This window comes from Culex quinquefasciatus, chromosome 2 (assembly GCF_015732765.1).
Source record: "Culex quinquefasciatus strain JHB chromosome 2, VPISU_Cqui_1.0_pri_paternal, whole genome shotgun sequence".
Taxonomy (NCBI): domain Eukaryota; kingdom Metazoa; phylum Arthropoda; class Insecta; order Diptera; family Culicidae; genus Culex; species Culex quinquefasciatus.
The window spans coordinates 102656216-102671799 of record NC_051862.1 but is presented as its reverse complement, the minus strand read 5'-3'; the positions used below and the strand labels follow the sequence as shown (position 1 = coordinate 102671799).

Sequence of the window (15584 nt, the reverse complement as noted above, 5' to 3'; positions counted from 1 at the left end):
GGTATTTTTTCAAAGTTGTCGTTAATAAAAATAATAGAAAACATAAAATGGCAGTGTTCTATAGGTATTGTTGATTTTATTGTTGTAGGTATTTGAAAAAAAAAGTTTTTACCTGAATTTACTTGTGTTCTCAATACAATTTTAAAGTTTTTTTTTATATTTTGAAAATGGCAAAATGTAATCTGCCTAATTTATATAACGGCGTAAATTTAGTGTGACTAATAAAACATCGTTTGAAAGCCAGAATTTCAACATTTCAACGAAATATATGTTAGAAAAATAAAACATTTCAGCCAAAAAACATTTATTCATCGAAAATTCACTCAATATTTTTTTGTATACCAGAACCTGGGTGCTGAATAGTGGTTCGCAAAACGGCCACAACTTTGAACTGTCAAAGTGGAACCAATTTACTGTTCGCCAAAAATAGAGAATATTGTTATCGATCATTAAAAATTGTGTTTTTTTTGCAAGAATGAAAAATGTGTGGTTTAAAGGTTGGAGGCGAGATTTTCGTATTGTTATAATTATTAGGCCGTTGCAAATATTTTTTGAAATTTATGTCCCTCGACTCTGGCCAAAGTCGATGGGGGAGGCAAACAAATAAAAAAATATAAACATTTAAATTACAAGCCATTGTTTTAACATTTGAATGAAAAAAGTGTTTTCAAATGCATTTTGCACCTGCCCAGATGCTTTGCAATCTATAGTTTTCAAAAAATCAAAATATTGGCGAAATTGTCACCCGTAAAGGAAAAAAAATCAAACCGATCGAAACTTGAAAACACACACAATTTTCCATCAAAAGATGACAAAAACTAGACAAAATAGAACACATACTACTGATTATAATACAGCTCATTAACCAGTAATAAAAAAGTCATGCTTGTGCTTGAACAGCCTCCTACTTTGCAGATATAAACAAAGTGGGATCATTCGAAAATCACGTTACGCATTCTCTCTATTCATCACCCAGACCAAATGCTTACATGCTCAAGATGATTCTAAACGCAAAGGAATGCATTTTTAATTGATTTCAGCTGATTGCACTCTAATTTCTGGGGATATTTTGAAATGATTTGAAATAATATTTTTGCCCGTGATTTTTCGAGTCAATTTTTAATAATGGGGGAGAGGATGGTAGTTAAAAAAGCTTTGTAAAATACTTGCAACAGCCATATTTCTTCCGATTTCAACATTAGTCTACCTAAATCCTGAAAGCCTGTATTTCCAAAAATGTTTGAAGAATATTTACTAGTTTCAATTTTATTACGCATTATCAACAGAAAGGAAAAAAGATTAGCAAAAGTTGAAAAATACCTTAATTTTGAAAAGTATAAAATCACTTAACAAATGATCAACGGGCCATTTTACATTATTATTCAAAATGGGTCCGCGGGCCATAAAAAATCACCTCGCGGGCCACGTTTGGCCCGCGGGCCATACTTTGGTCACCCCTGGCATAAACCCAACCAATTACACTTTTCTGTAGTGATTTGTATACTCAATGGGCCCAGAAACATTTCTCAAAAAAATTCATCAAAATAATGATATGAATATCAAAAACATTGCGGTTTTTGGGAAAGGGGTGTGCAATTTTATCAGAAAATCTCCCAAATTTCCAATAAAACCTTTATAACTTTTTTCCCTTATTTTCAATCACTTTGCGTGCTTCAGGAAAAATGTTCCTTGCATCATTTCCTATAAGAAGTTATATGAATTGAACCATAAATCATGTCTATGTAGACTTATAACAATACTAAATTGAAATTGACGAAATTTCGCCCCATAGGAAGAAGTACAAAAACTTCAAATGAGGATAACTTTGATTTTTCCCGACCAAAGATTTTCGTTCGCCCCGCAAATGAACGGCGATGTTCCACACTTTCATGTGTATATGACAGTTTTCTTCAAGGGGTAGGACAGTGAGTGATTTTGAGAAATCTTGAATAGAATTGAGAAACATTGAGCCACTCAGAATTTCTCGATCTTAATGTGAGTTCACAACCGACGTAACACATTTTGACACTGACATTTGAAAGCGAGACAACTGACGTTGATAAATAATGCAAAGCAAAATCAACTTGAAGCTGAAAAAACCAAACGAAACAGAAAGATAGGTTCAATTATTGAAAATTCCGTTAGATACGGCGGATGCAAAGGCCGGTTCGTTGGGAAGGATGGTTCCGGAAGCAATCCTGTACAGTTTTGGGCGACGGCCAGTAGAATGGTAGAATAATTCAGGCAGTTCTTTGAACTTTTTTTTTTGATTCCGTGTCCGTGGAGGAAAGGAATTTTAGTGTCCAAGTTGGCACAAAAGCAAATCTAACTATTTTCAGGTTACAGCGACAGGACGTCAACCTGGACAAAACCCACAGGCCGCTTAAACTACCCCCGGAAGGCAATTTTATTTATAGAACATTTATAGAAAATGACGCCATCGTCTTCAACGGAACGTGGCCAAAACCCCGGTCCAGCAAACATCTCCGATCGACATGGACATACTTTGATCCTGCGAAACAAAGGTGTACAATACGACACGGTGGCCAGGATTACGGTTGCCGATGTGATAGTCGATTTTGTGGACGAGGAATCGATGAGAAATTTCGTGTGCGGTACGAACAAGGGTACGAAGCATTTTATCCCGTTTTGACCAACCTGAAAGCAACGATTCCTTGAACGGGATATGTTCGTAATGATTTGTTGCAGGTGATATGCGTAAAGTTTGGATTCATGGCGATGACTCCACCTCAGGAAGTGCTGGAAGCTCTGCTGGCCGAAATCCACCCAGCACAAACCGCTTCTTGAACGCGCCGAGGTCATCACCGGAAGTAATGATAGCATTAATTAATGGCCAAGTAAAAAAGTTCATCGTGGCAATGACCGGAAAGGTCCTGATCGACATTAAGACCGCAAAAAGGAGTTTTTCGCGACCAAGCGAATCGAATCCTCAACAGAAATAACTGGACCCGGGCTGGATGGACTGCCGGCCGGCCAAGCGGAAGGATAAATATCTAGACGCGAGAAATGATCTACTAGATTTTCTGGCCATCTTCGGTCGGACCCCCAGCAGAACAGATGGCATTCCGAGTGTACGGTGAGGTGGATCTAAGCTTCAAAGCCAGAAAGAAATGGTAGGCAATCCGGAATAATCCGGCCAAACGTAGTGAAAACAATGCAAGATCGAGGAGGGCGATGATGGGGCGGATTAGATTTTGTGGAACCGGTTTCCGAAAGGAAGGCCATTACGAACACCTTCCCGAGAACGACTACAAAAAGCTGAGCCAAGAGGACATTTGACGATAACTCAATCCAGCAACGACCGTTCTTCTGCAGCTTTACCCAAACATCAACCTCCACCAGCAAATGTGTTTAATCATTCATCAATAAAGTTCTGTTCAGTTTCTTTTTTTTTCATCCCACTATTCGCCTCCGACTTAGGCCAATTACTGGCAGAATGTTTAATACTATAAGCAACCTGTGTCAGGTCCTGGCCACCATGATAAGAACGCGAACGACATAAGAAAACAGCTCCTTGACTCATCCAGGCGGGTGAGGACCCCTTTCAAAATATCCGGAAGCACGGCATCCGCCACGGAACAACCGCCGTATTCGAGTCGTACTAAGGGGATCCCGGGGGTCTTCCTCGTCCGCCCATTCGGATGCGATTCCAGAAATGTAGCGTGCTAGGTCACTTTGGCACGACGAGGTCAGCAGCTTGACGGAACGGTCGAACGGTGACATTCAAAGAGCGTGAAGCTTGGCCTGGCCAGCGAACCAAAAACCACTGCGTTGTAAATGATCACGTGCGGCAACGGAGAAATCTTCCACCTTCCGCATCACAATCCGGAACATTTTTTTCGCAGCAAAACCAAATCGAAAAAAAAAATGCGGCAGCCTCTTGGGATGAAATAATTTCTTGCAATCACGCTGATCTGTCAAAACATCTATCCACAAATTCCGTAACCTGGCTTCCAATTACTCAGGAGAAGAATTGAGTAACATTGAGTAAGATTGAGTAACTTTGAGGAATTGAGTCACTCAGTTTCTCTCTGTCCTACCCCTTGGTTTTCTTGCTATTTCTCAAAAAATACTACCCCCCTGAAAAAGACGCCGTGGACGATGTTGCGCCGATCGAAATCTTTGAAATCTTCGCGACTTTTTTCATCTCATTCGCCACTAATTGCTGTTTGACGCAACTTAACTGCGCCGTGGACACGTTTCCCGCGGATGTTTCGAAACGCCCATCGTTGACATGACACATGACAGTTATGGGTTTGTATTGGTATGTTTGGGCTGCGCTTCGGCATATGGTTTTTTGATGAAGGACGATGGATTTCAAAAATAATTTTTATGGAGAGTCTCGTCTGTTTGTCTGTGGTAATATGCTGTCTGATATTGAGACAATCCTCAACTTATTATACTTACGAATTTTCTGCGTTGACCGAAGACTGTGAATTGCTATGTTCCTCAGGTGAGTCCGAAGATCGTCCACCTGTGTCGAACGTCATTATGTTTTATGTTTACCAGACGTGTATTGACTATTTCCAACGAATTACCATATCTAAAATACAGCAGATAAAATAAGATTTAAGATTAAGATATTTTAACTATTAATGGACATACTAGATACATGGCTGACACAAGTAACCAGAGAATGGGTAAATAACAAGGGAAATGCATAATAATACTTTTCTCTTTTTTTGGTATCATACAAATTTAAGGTATAGTTTTGATATTGCAAAATAGCAGAATTTGTCAATGATCGGACACTATTTTTTTGGTATTCTTTTGGTATTATAGTATTTTATCAAATTCCTCTGAAACTGATGTGAGAACATTTTGACCAATTTTGATAAGGTAATTTTGCGCTAAAAAGATGTCTCAAAGCGAATGCTTTGGTTGAAAACCGAAAATTTCAAACTTGATTTTTTTTTAATATACCCTCTAAAGAAATTACTTGAAATTGTGATAAATTTTCTTAGTCAGGATACCACATTTTGGTATTACAGTGTTTTATCAAATTCTTTTGAAACTATGGGAAAATTTTGACCAATAATTAATTTTGCGCTGAAATGATGTCTCAAAGCAAAAGCTTTCATTGAAAACCGAAAATTTCTAACTTGATTAAAAAAAATGTACCCCCTAAAGAAATTAGGGGAGAGTGGGGAGACTTGATCCCCCTTTTATGTATCGCACATAACTCTGTCAATTTCTCACAAAACTATGATCTTTTGCATGAATTGAAAGCTTAAACATTCAACTATGTTTTGCTGATAAGGGTATTTCATCAGATAAACTCTTCGAATAATGCCAAGCGTTTTTAAAAAATATTTTAAACCGGCATTTTCAAAATGTTAGGGGTAACTTGATCCCCCTTTCAACATTTTGAAGAAATCTTAAGCAAAATGTTTCTTTTTCATCCAAACTTTTAATTTTCTATAAGTTACAGCAATTTGACATAAAACCTGTACGTTTGTGTTCAAAATATAACAAGTTTAGTATGTAAAATATTTGAAAACTTAAAATATTATTTTTTAGAACAAAATTAAGCATGTTTACAAAAGCTGGACATTTTTGTTTACAAAACTTTTGAAAAAAAGTTCAAACTGCAGTAAGTTATGTACAACTATACTAAAGGAAACTATGTATGAAAGCCCAGCCCAATTAATTAATCTTGAGGCTGATTCCAGTGACTGTAAAAATGCAGGGATCAAGTCTCCCTAAACGCACTTTTTTCAACAATTGTTTGTAAAAATAGTATGACGATAAATTTAACATAAAATGCGTAAGTGTTTTGGAGTTGATAAGTTTATCAAGCAATTCATGTATAAAAAATATTTTTTTGAATAATTTTTGAGTGTTTTCTCTACATATCAAAACAAAGAAAAAAAGATCTCTTGGAAGTTTTTTGCAACTCGTTATAGAAAAATGTGTGTAACTCAATCCAAACATTTTTTAATTTTTTTCTTTGTTTTCTACAATGAGTTTTAGTTAATTTCGCACAACTTTCTAGAACAAAGCTAATTGTTTTACCCTGCTGACGAGATACAGGCTTGGGATCAAGTGTCCCCGGGGATCAAGTCTCCCCACTCTCCCCTACTTGAAATTGTGGAAGATTTTCAAAGTCAGGATACCACATTTTGGTTTTACAGTATTTTATCATTTTCTTCTGAAATTATGGGAAATTTTTTACTAATTATAAGTAAATCTTTTCCTGTTCCTGAGGGGAACACCCGTGAAGAGTATCGGGGCCGGCATTTACAAAGCGGATTCAGTTACAGTTTTTATTAATCAACTTAATGTTAACATGTCAAGGTTAATGTTAACATTCCATAGGTTGTCTTCCGAAGGTCCAGTTTGTGACGATACACTACCTTCCCTTTACTAAGCAATCGAATCCAGAAGGGAAAAGAGCACCAGTTGTGTTGGTCCGAGCCGGGATTTGAACCCCGATCTACCGTTTACAAGGCGGAAGCGTTACCACTGGGCTACGTGGCTCGGTCGGTTTACTAATTATGATGGTATTATATTTACGGTTTAATGACTTGTAAACCAAAAATTGTCAAAATGATTTTTAATCTTTTTGATATACCCACTGAGAATATGGGTGAGTATAAAAAAAACTTTGATTAACGAGTCAATCGATAGTATTATTGAATTTTTGGTGACTTGAATTTAATTCCATTTAATTTATTTTGCAATCTTGTTATTTTTCAGAAGCTTCAAAAACTTCAAGGAAAGCCGTTCATCAATGACAAATGTATTCGATGTGGCGAAGAATATCACTAAGAACAACATGGAATCGTTAGATGAGTAGATTTTACTGTTGCATATGGAGCATTGTGTTATCATTTCCGTTTTTTCACTAATTGCAACTGCTTCAAAAATGGCATGAAAATACCAAATTTTGGTATTACTTTTGCAAATAACAGCATTAGCATTTGGAGGACGCCCCACCACCGGAAGGCTCCACAACGCTTATCCCACTGTTTGGTCTGGTTGTGTTAGACCCTCATCCGGAACAATAATCCAACACGGGAGATACCATGTCTTCATCTTTTGATGAGTGTGTAATACAGCCCAGGGCATAAGGGGGTCCAGGCCGGATCCAAGCTATCCTCAGGGATATGAAGGATCGTTAGTAAACACCTATCTAAAGTGCGCAAGGACCCCTACGTCACCTTAGTGGTATAGATGTTTGTAGGGAGGTTTTGGACTCAATGTTAGTAGGAGAGGTAGAACCCTAGGATACACCTCGAAAGGTGTTGCGGGTTGGTAGTAACAGTATTCCTAATTCCAGTCTAGGCTCACCAAGTCGCCATGGCCTAGTGGTTAGCATTTTTGCTTACCAAACCAAAGGACGGGGGTTCGAACCCCGCCTTCAGCGACTTTGATTTTTCGTTCATATTCAGCATTTCAAGTATTTCTATGTCCTTAACTTTCTCGATGGGAGCAGATGGGAATCGAACCCAGAACCATTCGCTTACAAAGCAAACACTGTAACCATTCAGCCACAGCTGCTCCTGTATTACTTTTGCAAATAACAGCGACCAAAATGTGCCCTTGGTTGCCCAGTAATAGTTCGTAAAATACCATGAAATCATACCAAAATCATGTATGTGGAAGACCACAGGAATAACGAAATCTAATGTTCCATGGGCGTGGGAATACCAAAAAATAAAACCATACCAAGTTTTGGTATTCAAGCCATGTTTCAAAATTCAGAATAGCTCAACTTGGTATTGAAATGGTTTTATTTTGAGGTATTATTTTACCCTTGATGTAACATGCTTTGGTATATTTGTGGTCTTCCGCATACAAGAATTTGGTATGATTGTATGGTATTTTACCATCTATTACTGAGCAACCAATGGCACATTTTGGCCTCTATTATTTGCCCAAGTAATATCAAAATTTGGTATTCCTGTGTTTTTACCCCTGCTCGGGTGTGACATTATTTAATAGATGGTAAAATGCCATGAAATCATACCAAAATCAAGTATCGATGCCTGTGTGCTCTCTTGTACTAAGCTTGCTGGTTTTCCTATCTAGTAAGCATAAGGCAGGGGTACTCAAAGTTTTTGAAGGCCGGGCCAAATATTTATAAAAGATTAATTACGTTATTTTAATTTTGAAGACTGGAAAATACATCTACCAGCTCAAATTTTTTTACTTCTGTTATTTTTTCAACATTTTCGTTAATTAAAAAAAATAGAAAACACAAGATGGTGCTATAGTTTTCTATATGCATTGTTGATTTTATTGTTTTAGTTTTTCAAAAAAAAAAAAATGTTTTTAGCTGAATGTACTTGTGTGTTTAATAAAATTCAATAAAATTTTAAAATTGTGACATGTAATCTGCATAATTTATGTAACGGCGTAATTTTATCTTTGAATTAAGTGTAACTAATAAAAAATCGAACGAAACTTTTTTTAGAAAATGTTTTAAGCACCCGTAAGGCGTAAAGTAAAAATGCGATCATTATTTTCAGAAAATGATTCAACAAAAAAAAATTTGATTAACTTTTATTATTCGAAAATTAACTCATTCAAAGGAAAAATATATATCAACATTTGCAACAGTAGATTTGCTGCAGAAAATGATATTAATCTTCTCATTGAAAAGTGCCGGCGACAAAATTGGGCGAAAAGTTCACCGCCCGGAGATCGCGAGTTGGCGCGAGCGAATGAACACCGCGAAAAAAGATTCGGGGGTACATTGGGGTTAAATGATCATTTCGTCATTCGGTTTAATGAAAAATAATTATTTTTTCGTAAATATCGCTACTTTGATGCGATGTAATTCATTTTACAGTAAATTAGGCATTGTTACATCAAATTTGACCTTTCAAACGCACTAGAATGGCCAAATTTTAAAACATCAATGTTTGCCAATTTGACCCAATTCCCTTGTAGAACAAAAGAAAAGTTCATCCGCGGTCTGTCAGCAGCGCGCTGTTTTGTTTGCTGGATCAACATTTGGAAATGTCGAACGTTGAAGGAAATCGCTCAAAAATGGAAATTAATCGATTTCAAATGTTATGGCCGCAAATGAAAGGTAAGGGTGGCTAATTTTTGATTCCGATCTGTAAAACTAGTTCTGGCGAGGGTTCTGGGCACTGCGGCAATCGATTTTACCGGCGGGTTGCTTCCGGTTGCATTTGATTTGAGGAGAAGGTTTTTCAATCCACCAGGGGCTTATTCGGGGGCAACAGTTTCGGTAATCCGGAACTTCCGGTAAGTTTCATATTTGCAGTGTTTAGCATGAAAAACAAACTTAGACCAATCTTTCAAGTGTGCGCTCTTTTTGAGGAGGGGGCGCATCCGAAGAAGAGCGCAACTCGGGGGAGCGTTATTTCGGGGTTTGAGCGCAAATCGAAGGAGCGTTATTGCGGGGTTTTGGCGTAAAATGGGATTTTCTTTTTTAATTTTATTTACAATTAAACGAAATATTTATATAAGGGGTCATCCACAAAACACTGATAATGGGCCATCCTCAAATCTGGGTGTCCAAGAACTCCCGGATGTCATGGCCTAGATAGCTACCTGATCAACGGAGGTCTATATGGGTGAATTAACCATCGGTATAGCTTCAGATAGCTTTTGTGAACCACGATGGATACCCTTCGCCATGTTGGATTATTATGGGTCCTCCAGGAACTCCCGGGAGTTATGACCTGATGATTTACCTGACTTCCGAGAGTTCCTGGGAAACCCATAACAATCAAGCATGGTGCAAAGTGTCTATCATGGTCCACTGAAGCTTCTTGAAGCGATACCGATGGTTGATATACCCATATAGTTTCGCGTTGATCAGGTAGATCATCAGGTCATCACTTTCTAGAATTCTTGGATGATCGATAACAACGTACCCCAGAGTATCTATCGTTGTTCACTGAAGCTACCTGAAGCCACACCGATGGTGTCCACAAATGACGTATTTTTCAAAACTTCCATATTATTGCCCCACCTTCCTCAAAGAGCTGGGCACGCTAGTGTGAAACATATCAAACGAAATATTTGAAACCAAACCTGCACAACAACAAACAAACAGAAAAATGAGGCGCTAATTTGGATTCAACAAAGTATTTAATTCCTTTCGTTATTGCAAATCGACTTTTGATTGCATTTTCAGATTTGTATGAAACCTTGTCCACTGATGTTTTTTTATGACCAAAATAGTTATTGTGCACTATTGCCTCTTATTCTTCATACAAAATGGTGTCTGTCTATACACAAGTGCTGTGAATGTTTTCGCACATCTGTATCTTGAGATAAGATTTTCTGAATACCAACCATTGGCAAAGTTTTAAGTTATGACCAGGATTGAATTAAAAACTTTTTTTAGTCTAAAAAAGATTATAGTTACAATGGTTAATACACCCACACCCAGAACTGGGCATCGGCATACGAGAGGATAAAGAGCACGATTCGGTAGTAAAATGCTACTGTATGCGGACGGAGAGGATAAATCCCGAAATTGCCGTGAGTACTTTACTCATGGGTTCATTTTCCAAAAAGTTCATCTATCAAAAAAGTACCGGTACCGAGATTCGAACCCAAGACCTTCGGCTTATTGAACCGTGCCTTTGCCGTATAGGCCACCATGGTTCGGTGACTAAGTGGTGGTCATTTGTCCATATAAGCCACTCAATTGGATGAACTCGTCAATGAACGAATGAACTCGCGAGAGGTCTTTACTCACGCAAAATAGTACTTTCCTCACGTTTATTTTCGGGAGTTCTTTAACTTTGGGTGCATATAGACCCCCTTGGATTAGGTAGATCATCAGCATGGCTTTCTACCTAAGGTACTCGCGAGTGTGTAGTAGTGCGGTTGTCAAAATCGTTATCTCTGACTCTCTCACTCCACTGCCACTGACATTGTTTATGTTTTGCTTTTCCTGGCACGGTCCATTGTTCGTTTGTTATTGTTTTGGTTTTAGTGGCACGGAGTCATGTACTCACACTAATGCAAAGCAAGATCGTGAGTACCTATGATATACAGCCTTGGATCATCAGGTCATAACTCCCGGGAGTTCCTGGAGGACCCATAATAATCCAACATGGTTCTTAGAAGACTTATAACAATCCAACGTACCCCAGTGTCTCCATCGTTGTTCACTGAAGCTACACTCAAACCCCGATGGTTTGACACAAACTGTTGTCAGACGAACGGGGTCACTTTTTAGTTTGACACCTTTTACACGGAGTTCACGCACACTACCAAACGTGTGTTTTGATAGTGTGCGTGAGCACCGTGTAAAAAGTGACAGTTCGTCACTTTTTAGTTTGACTTTGACCAACCAACGGGGTACAAACTAAAAAAGTGTCCAACGAAAAAGTGACCAACCATCGGGGTTTGAGTGTATACCGATGGTTAATTCACCCATAAAGATCTCCGTCGAGACCTCCGTTGATCAGGTAGCTTTCTAGGCCATGACATCCTGGAGTTCTTAGATACCCAGATTTGAGGATGGCCCATTATCAGTGTTTTGTGGATGACCCCTTATATAAATGTTTCGTTTAATTGTAAATAAAATTAAAAAGAAAATCTCATTTTCCGCCAAAACCCTGCAATAACGCTCCTTCGGTTTGCGCTCAAACCCCGAAATAACGCTCCCTCGAGTTGCGCTCTTCTCCGGTTTGCGCCCCTCCTCAAAAAGAGCGCACATTTGAAAGATTGGTCTAAGTTTGTTTTTCATGCTAAACACTGCAAATATGAAACTTACCGGAAGTTCCGGATGACCGAAACTGTTGCCCCCGAATAAGCCCCAGGTGGATTGAAAAACCTTCTCCTCAAATCAAATGCAACCGGAAGCAACCCGCCGGTAAAATCGATTGCCGCAGTGCCCAGAACCCTCGCCAGAACTAGTTTTACAGATCGGAATCAAAAATTAGCCACCCTTACCTTTCATTTGCGGCCATAACATTTGAAATCGATTAATTTCCATTTTTTGAGCGATTTCCTTCAACGTTCGACATTTCCAATTGTTGATCCAGCAAACAAAACAGCGCGCTGCTGACAGACCGCGGATGAACTTTTCTTTTGTTCTACAAGGGGAATTGGGTCAAATTGGCAAACATTGATGTTTTAAAATTTGGCCATTCTAGTGCGTTTGAAAGGTCAAATTTGATGTAACAATGCCTAATTTACTGTAAAAATGAATTACATCGCATCAAAGTAGCGATATTTACGAAAAAATAATTATTTTTTCATTAAACCGAATGACGAAATGATCACTTAACCCCAATGCACCCCCGAATCTTTTTTCGTGGTGTTCATTCGCTCGCGCCAACTCGCGATCTCCGGGCGGTGAACTTTTCGCCCAATTTTGTCGCCGGCATCTTTCAATGAGAAGATTAATAATTTCCATTTTTTGAGCGATTTCCTTCAACGTTCGACATTTCCAAATGTTGATCCAGCAAACAAAACAGCGCGCTGCTGACAGACCGCGGATGAACTTTTCTTTTGTTCTACAAGGGGAATTGGGTCAAATTGGCAAACATTGATGTTTTAAAATTTGGCCATTCTAGTGCGTTTGAAAGGTCAAATTTGATGTAACAATGCCTAATTTACTGTAAAAATGAATTACATCGCATCAAAGTAGCGATATTTACGAAAAAATAATTATTTTTTCATTAAACCGAATGACAAAATGATCATTTAACCCCAATGTACCCCCGAATCTTTTTTCGCGGTGTTCATTCGCTCGCGCCAACTCGCGATCTCCGGGCGGTGAACTTTTCGCCCAATTTTGTCGCCGGCACTTTTCAATGAGAAGATTAATAGAATCTGATATACTTTCATGCAACCGCCGTTTGGGTGTAGAGTTCAAATTATTTTTGAATGAAGCAGAACTTGCTCAAAATGATTCTATAAGCGGAGCAATGCATTGATTCAGCGGATTTCACTTAAATTTCCATTGATTTAAAAAAAAAATTATCCATGATTTTTCGAGCCAATTTTTAATAAGGGGAGGGTCGAAAAAAGCTTTGTAAAATACTTGCAAAAGCCTTATTCCTTCGATTTCAGCATTTTGTATGCCTTAATCCTGAAAGCATGAATTTCCAAAAATGTTTGAAGACAGTTTTGACGATAATTACTAGTTTCGTATGAATACAAAGAGACGAGTTGTTCCTTTTAATTCCGTTGTATATTTTAATATCTCGACAGTCGAGAACAGAACACTGATGAAGTCTGCAAGTAGTAGACGAAATACGTATCTGTCAAGATATTAAAATATATAGCGGATTTAAAAGGAACAACTCGTCTCTTTGTATTCATAGTAATGCATTCTGCTAAAACGCTCAACCAAACCACAAATACTAGTTTTACTCACAAAAACTGTGAAACTGTGTCCTATATAGAGTTATCTATATCTCTCTATTTTTTTTAGATCTACATTCTATACATGCAAATAACTCGCATAGGTATTTGGAAGGTGTTAGCTCTGCCGAGCTTCGGTGACCCATTTCTACGCTGGCTAGCCGAGCGCGAGGTACTTCAGCTTTATCGACAAGCCCCGCCCTGAAGAACGTTTGGACCAATCGGATTCAAACGTTATTTAGAACTTCCGAACCCTTGTCAAATGGACAAAGGCCCAGCGCGTATATAGTTGATAGTAACAGTATTCCTAATTCCAGTCATAGCTCACCAAGCCGTGATGGCCTAGTGGTTAGCATTTTTGCTTACCAATCCGAAGGACGGGGGATCGAACCCCGAATCGAGCGACATTGATTTTTCGTTCATGTTCAAAGTTTCAAGATTAATATTTCCTATATTTTCTCGTTGGGAGCAGATGGAAATCGAACCCAGGACCATTCGCTTACAAAGCGAACACCGTAACCAGTCAGCCACGGCCGCTCCCTTAAAAATCTTATTAGCATAAATGAGTTTAAAATAAACCTTAACTTTGAAAAACCATAAAATAACTTTACAAGTAATTAAGAGCGAGTCCACGAGCAAAGCATACCCATCTCGCATCGACCTCACCAATCTGCCTGAAATTTTCAGGGATTGTTTGTACATGGGACATTCCATCTGAAGCGGAACAGCATTTGAAAATTACCATCTCCGAATCTGCTCAAATTTGGCTGAGCTGTTGAGACTATCAAAACATGCAAAAATCCCGAATTTTTTTGTACTCTCCCAAAAAATCGACTTTTTGGCGATTTTTGAGCTAAACCCCTATCTTCAAACGACGATAACTCAGGAACCACAAATCTTAGATGGTCGGTCTTAGACTCCATTTTGGAGGAAATTGGATGTAGAACCCATTTCCGTGATCAACATTTAGATTAAAATATATTTTCTACCTGTATTGCGCAATTGAAAACTTTAAATGGCCGTTTCTCAGAACAGTCCTATTTATTTTTTAAATTTGACCTCACCATCGTATTCCCCGGCCGATTTTACATAAGAATCACTTATAGACAGAAAGGAATATGTTTCGTTCCAGAGATATCGAATTTTTAAGTTTTAAGAATTTGAGATTACCTACATCAGCTACACTCGCCGCATCTGCTAGAAGCAATCAGTCGTGCTGATCAATAATTACTACCTGGTGTTCTGTAAGATGAATTATTTTTATAATTTTATACAGAGTTTTTACAATTCAATTTTAAAAAAATTATCATTATTTATCTATAATTTTTATATTTTTCCTAATTCCTCATTTCTTCTCACTTTATCAAATTATTTCTTCTTGTATTTGAAGCAAGAACGAATGTAGAGCTGGCTGTAGTAGATGAAATAATTCTCATGGGTTCAAGAGCTTTTGCCGTGTGCGGTAGCGAAATAGTGCCATTAAGCAAAAATCCCAAAATTTGCCTTACGGTTTGAAAGATTGATCATGTTATACCGATTTTTTATATTGTGAGCCAGTTTCATCTGAATCATTGATGATTTTGTCACTTCTGGTACATTGAAATTCAAAATCAAAACCATATAGGGGAAATATACCTATTTTAATAAGTCTAAGCCGTTCGGCCAATTCTCATCACTTTCGCCATTTTGCGCTATTAAGGGTGCACAGCAACCAAGGAAGTTGTTGTCTTCTTATTCCAAAATTGTCAAACTTACGGACCCAATCCTGCAAGAATCTGATTGTAAAAATAGTCAAACTTTGTTGTAAATAACTACGAAGACAGTAATTTAGGGGATGAATAAAAAATTATGTCGATAGTTCCCGTAGTATTGAAGATACTAAAATGTCTGTAACAAAAATCTGTGTGCAAAAGCTATGGTTGATGTGTACCGTTAAATCAACATTTTCAGATGTATCAACAATGGAGAGTTGCTTGCTCACTTTTGTTTGAGCTATTTATTACTTTGGAACAGTCAAAAACACTTTAGGAAAGCTGTAATTCATGATCAAAGTGCTGATAGGCCGATAATAGAAATAGGCTTAGAAATGGTATATTTCCCCTACTTCTGATACATGTGGACAGCAACTGTATCGTCTTCCAAGATTTCGAAATGATTGACAAACAAAAAAAGATAGGTAATTGTTCGGACGGTGTCGAAATCAACACAACTCAATTTGATCTTCATCAGGTAATAAATCAGATTAATCTCTG

The 15584-nt window shown here is 38.0% G+C and overlaps 1 protein-coding gene across 5 annotated transcripts in view; it reads right to left on the bottom strand.

The window, feature by feature from the left end:
- The window catches only part of LOC6047387 (probable ubiquitin carboxyl-terminal hydrolase FAF), a 319428-nt gene that overhangs the window by 292498 nt on the left and 11346 nt on the right, over nucleotides 1-15584 (bottom strand). For all 5 annotated transcript variants that reach the window (XM_038251497.1, XM_038251495.1, XM_038251494.1 and 2 more), the window contains one exon: nucleotides 4429-4564. In XM_038251497.1, the coding sequence (XP_038107425.1) occupies nucleotides 4429-4511 (83 nt within the window). In that variant the 5' untranslated portion in view covers nucleotides 4512-4564. The remainder of the gene's footprint in view (nucleotides 1-4428; nucleotides 4565-15584) is intronic.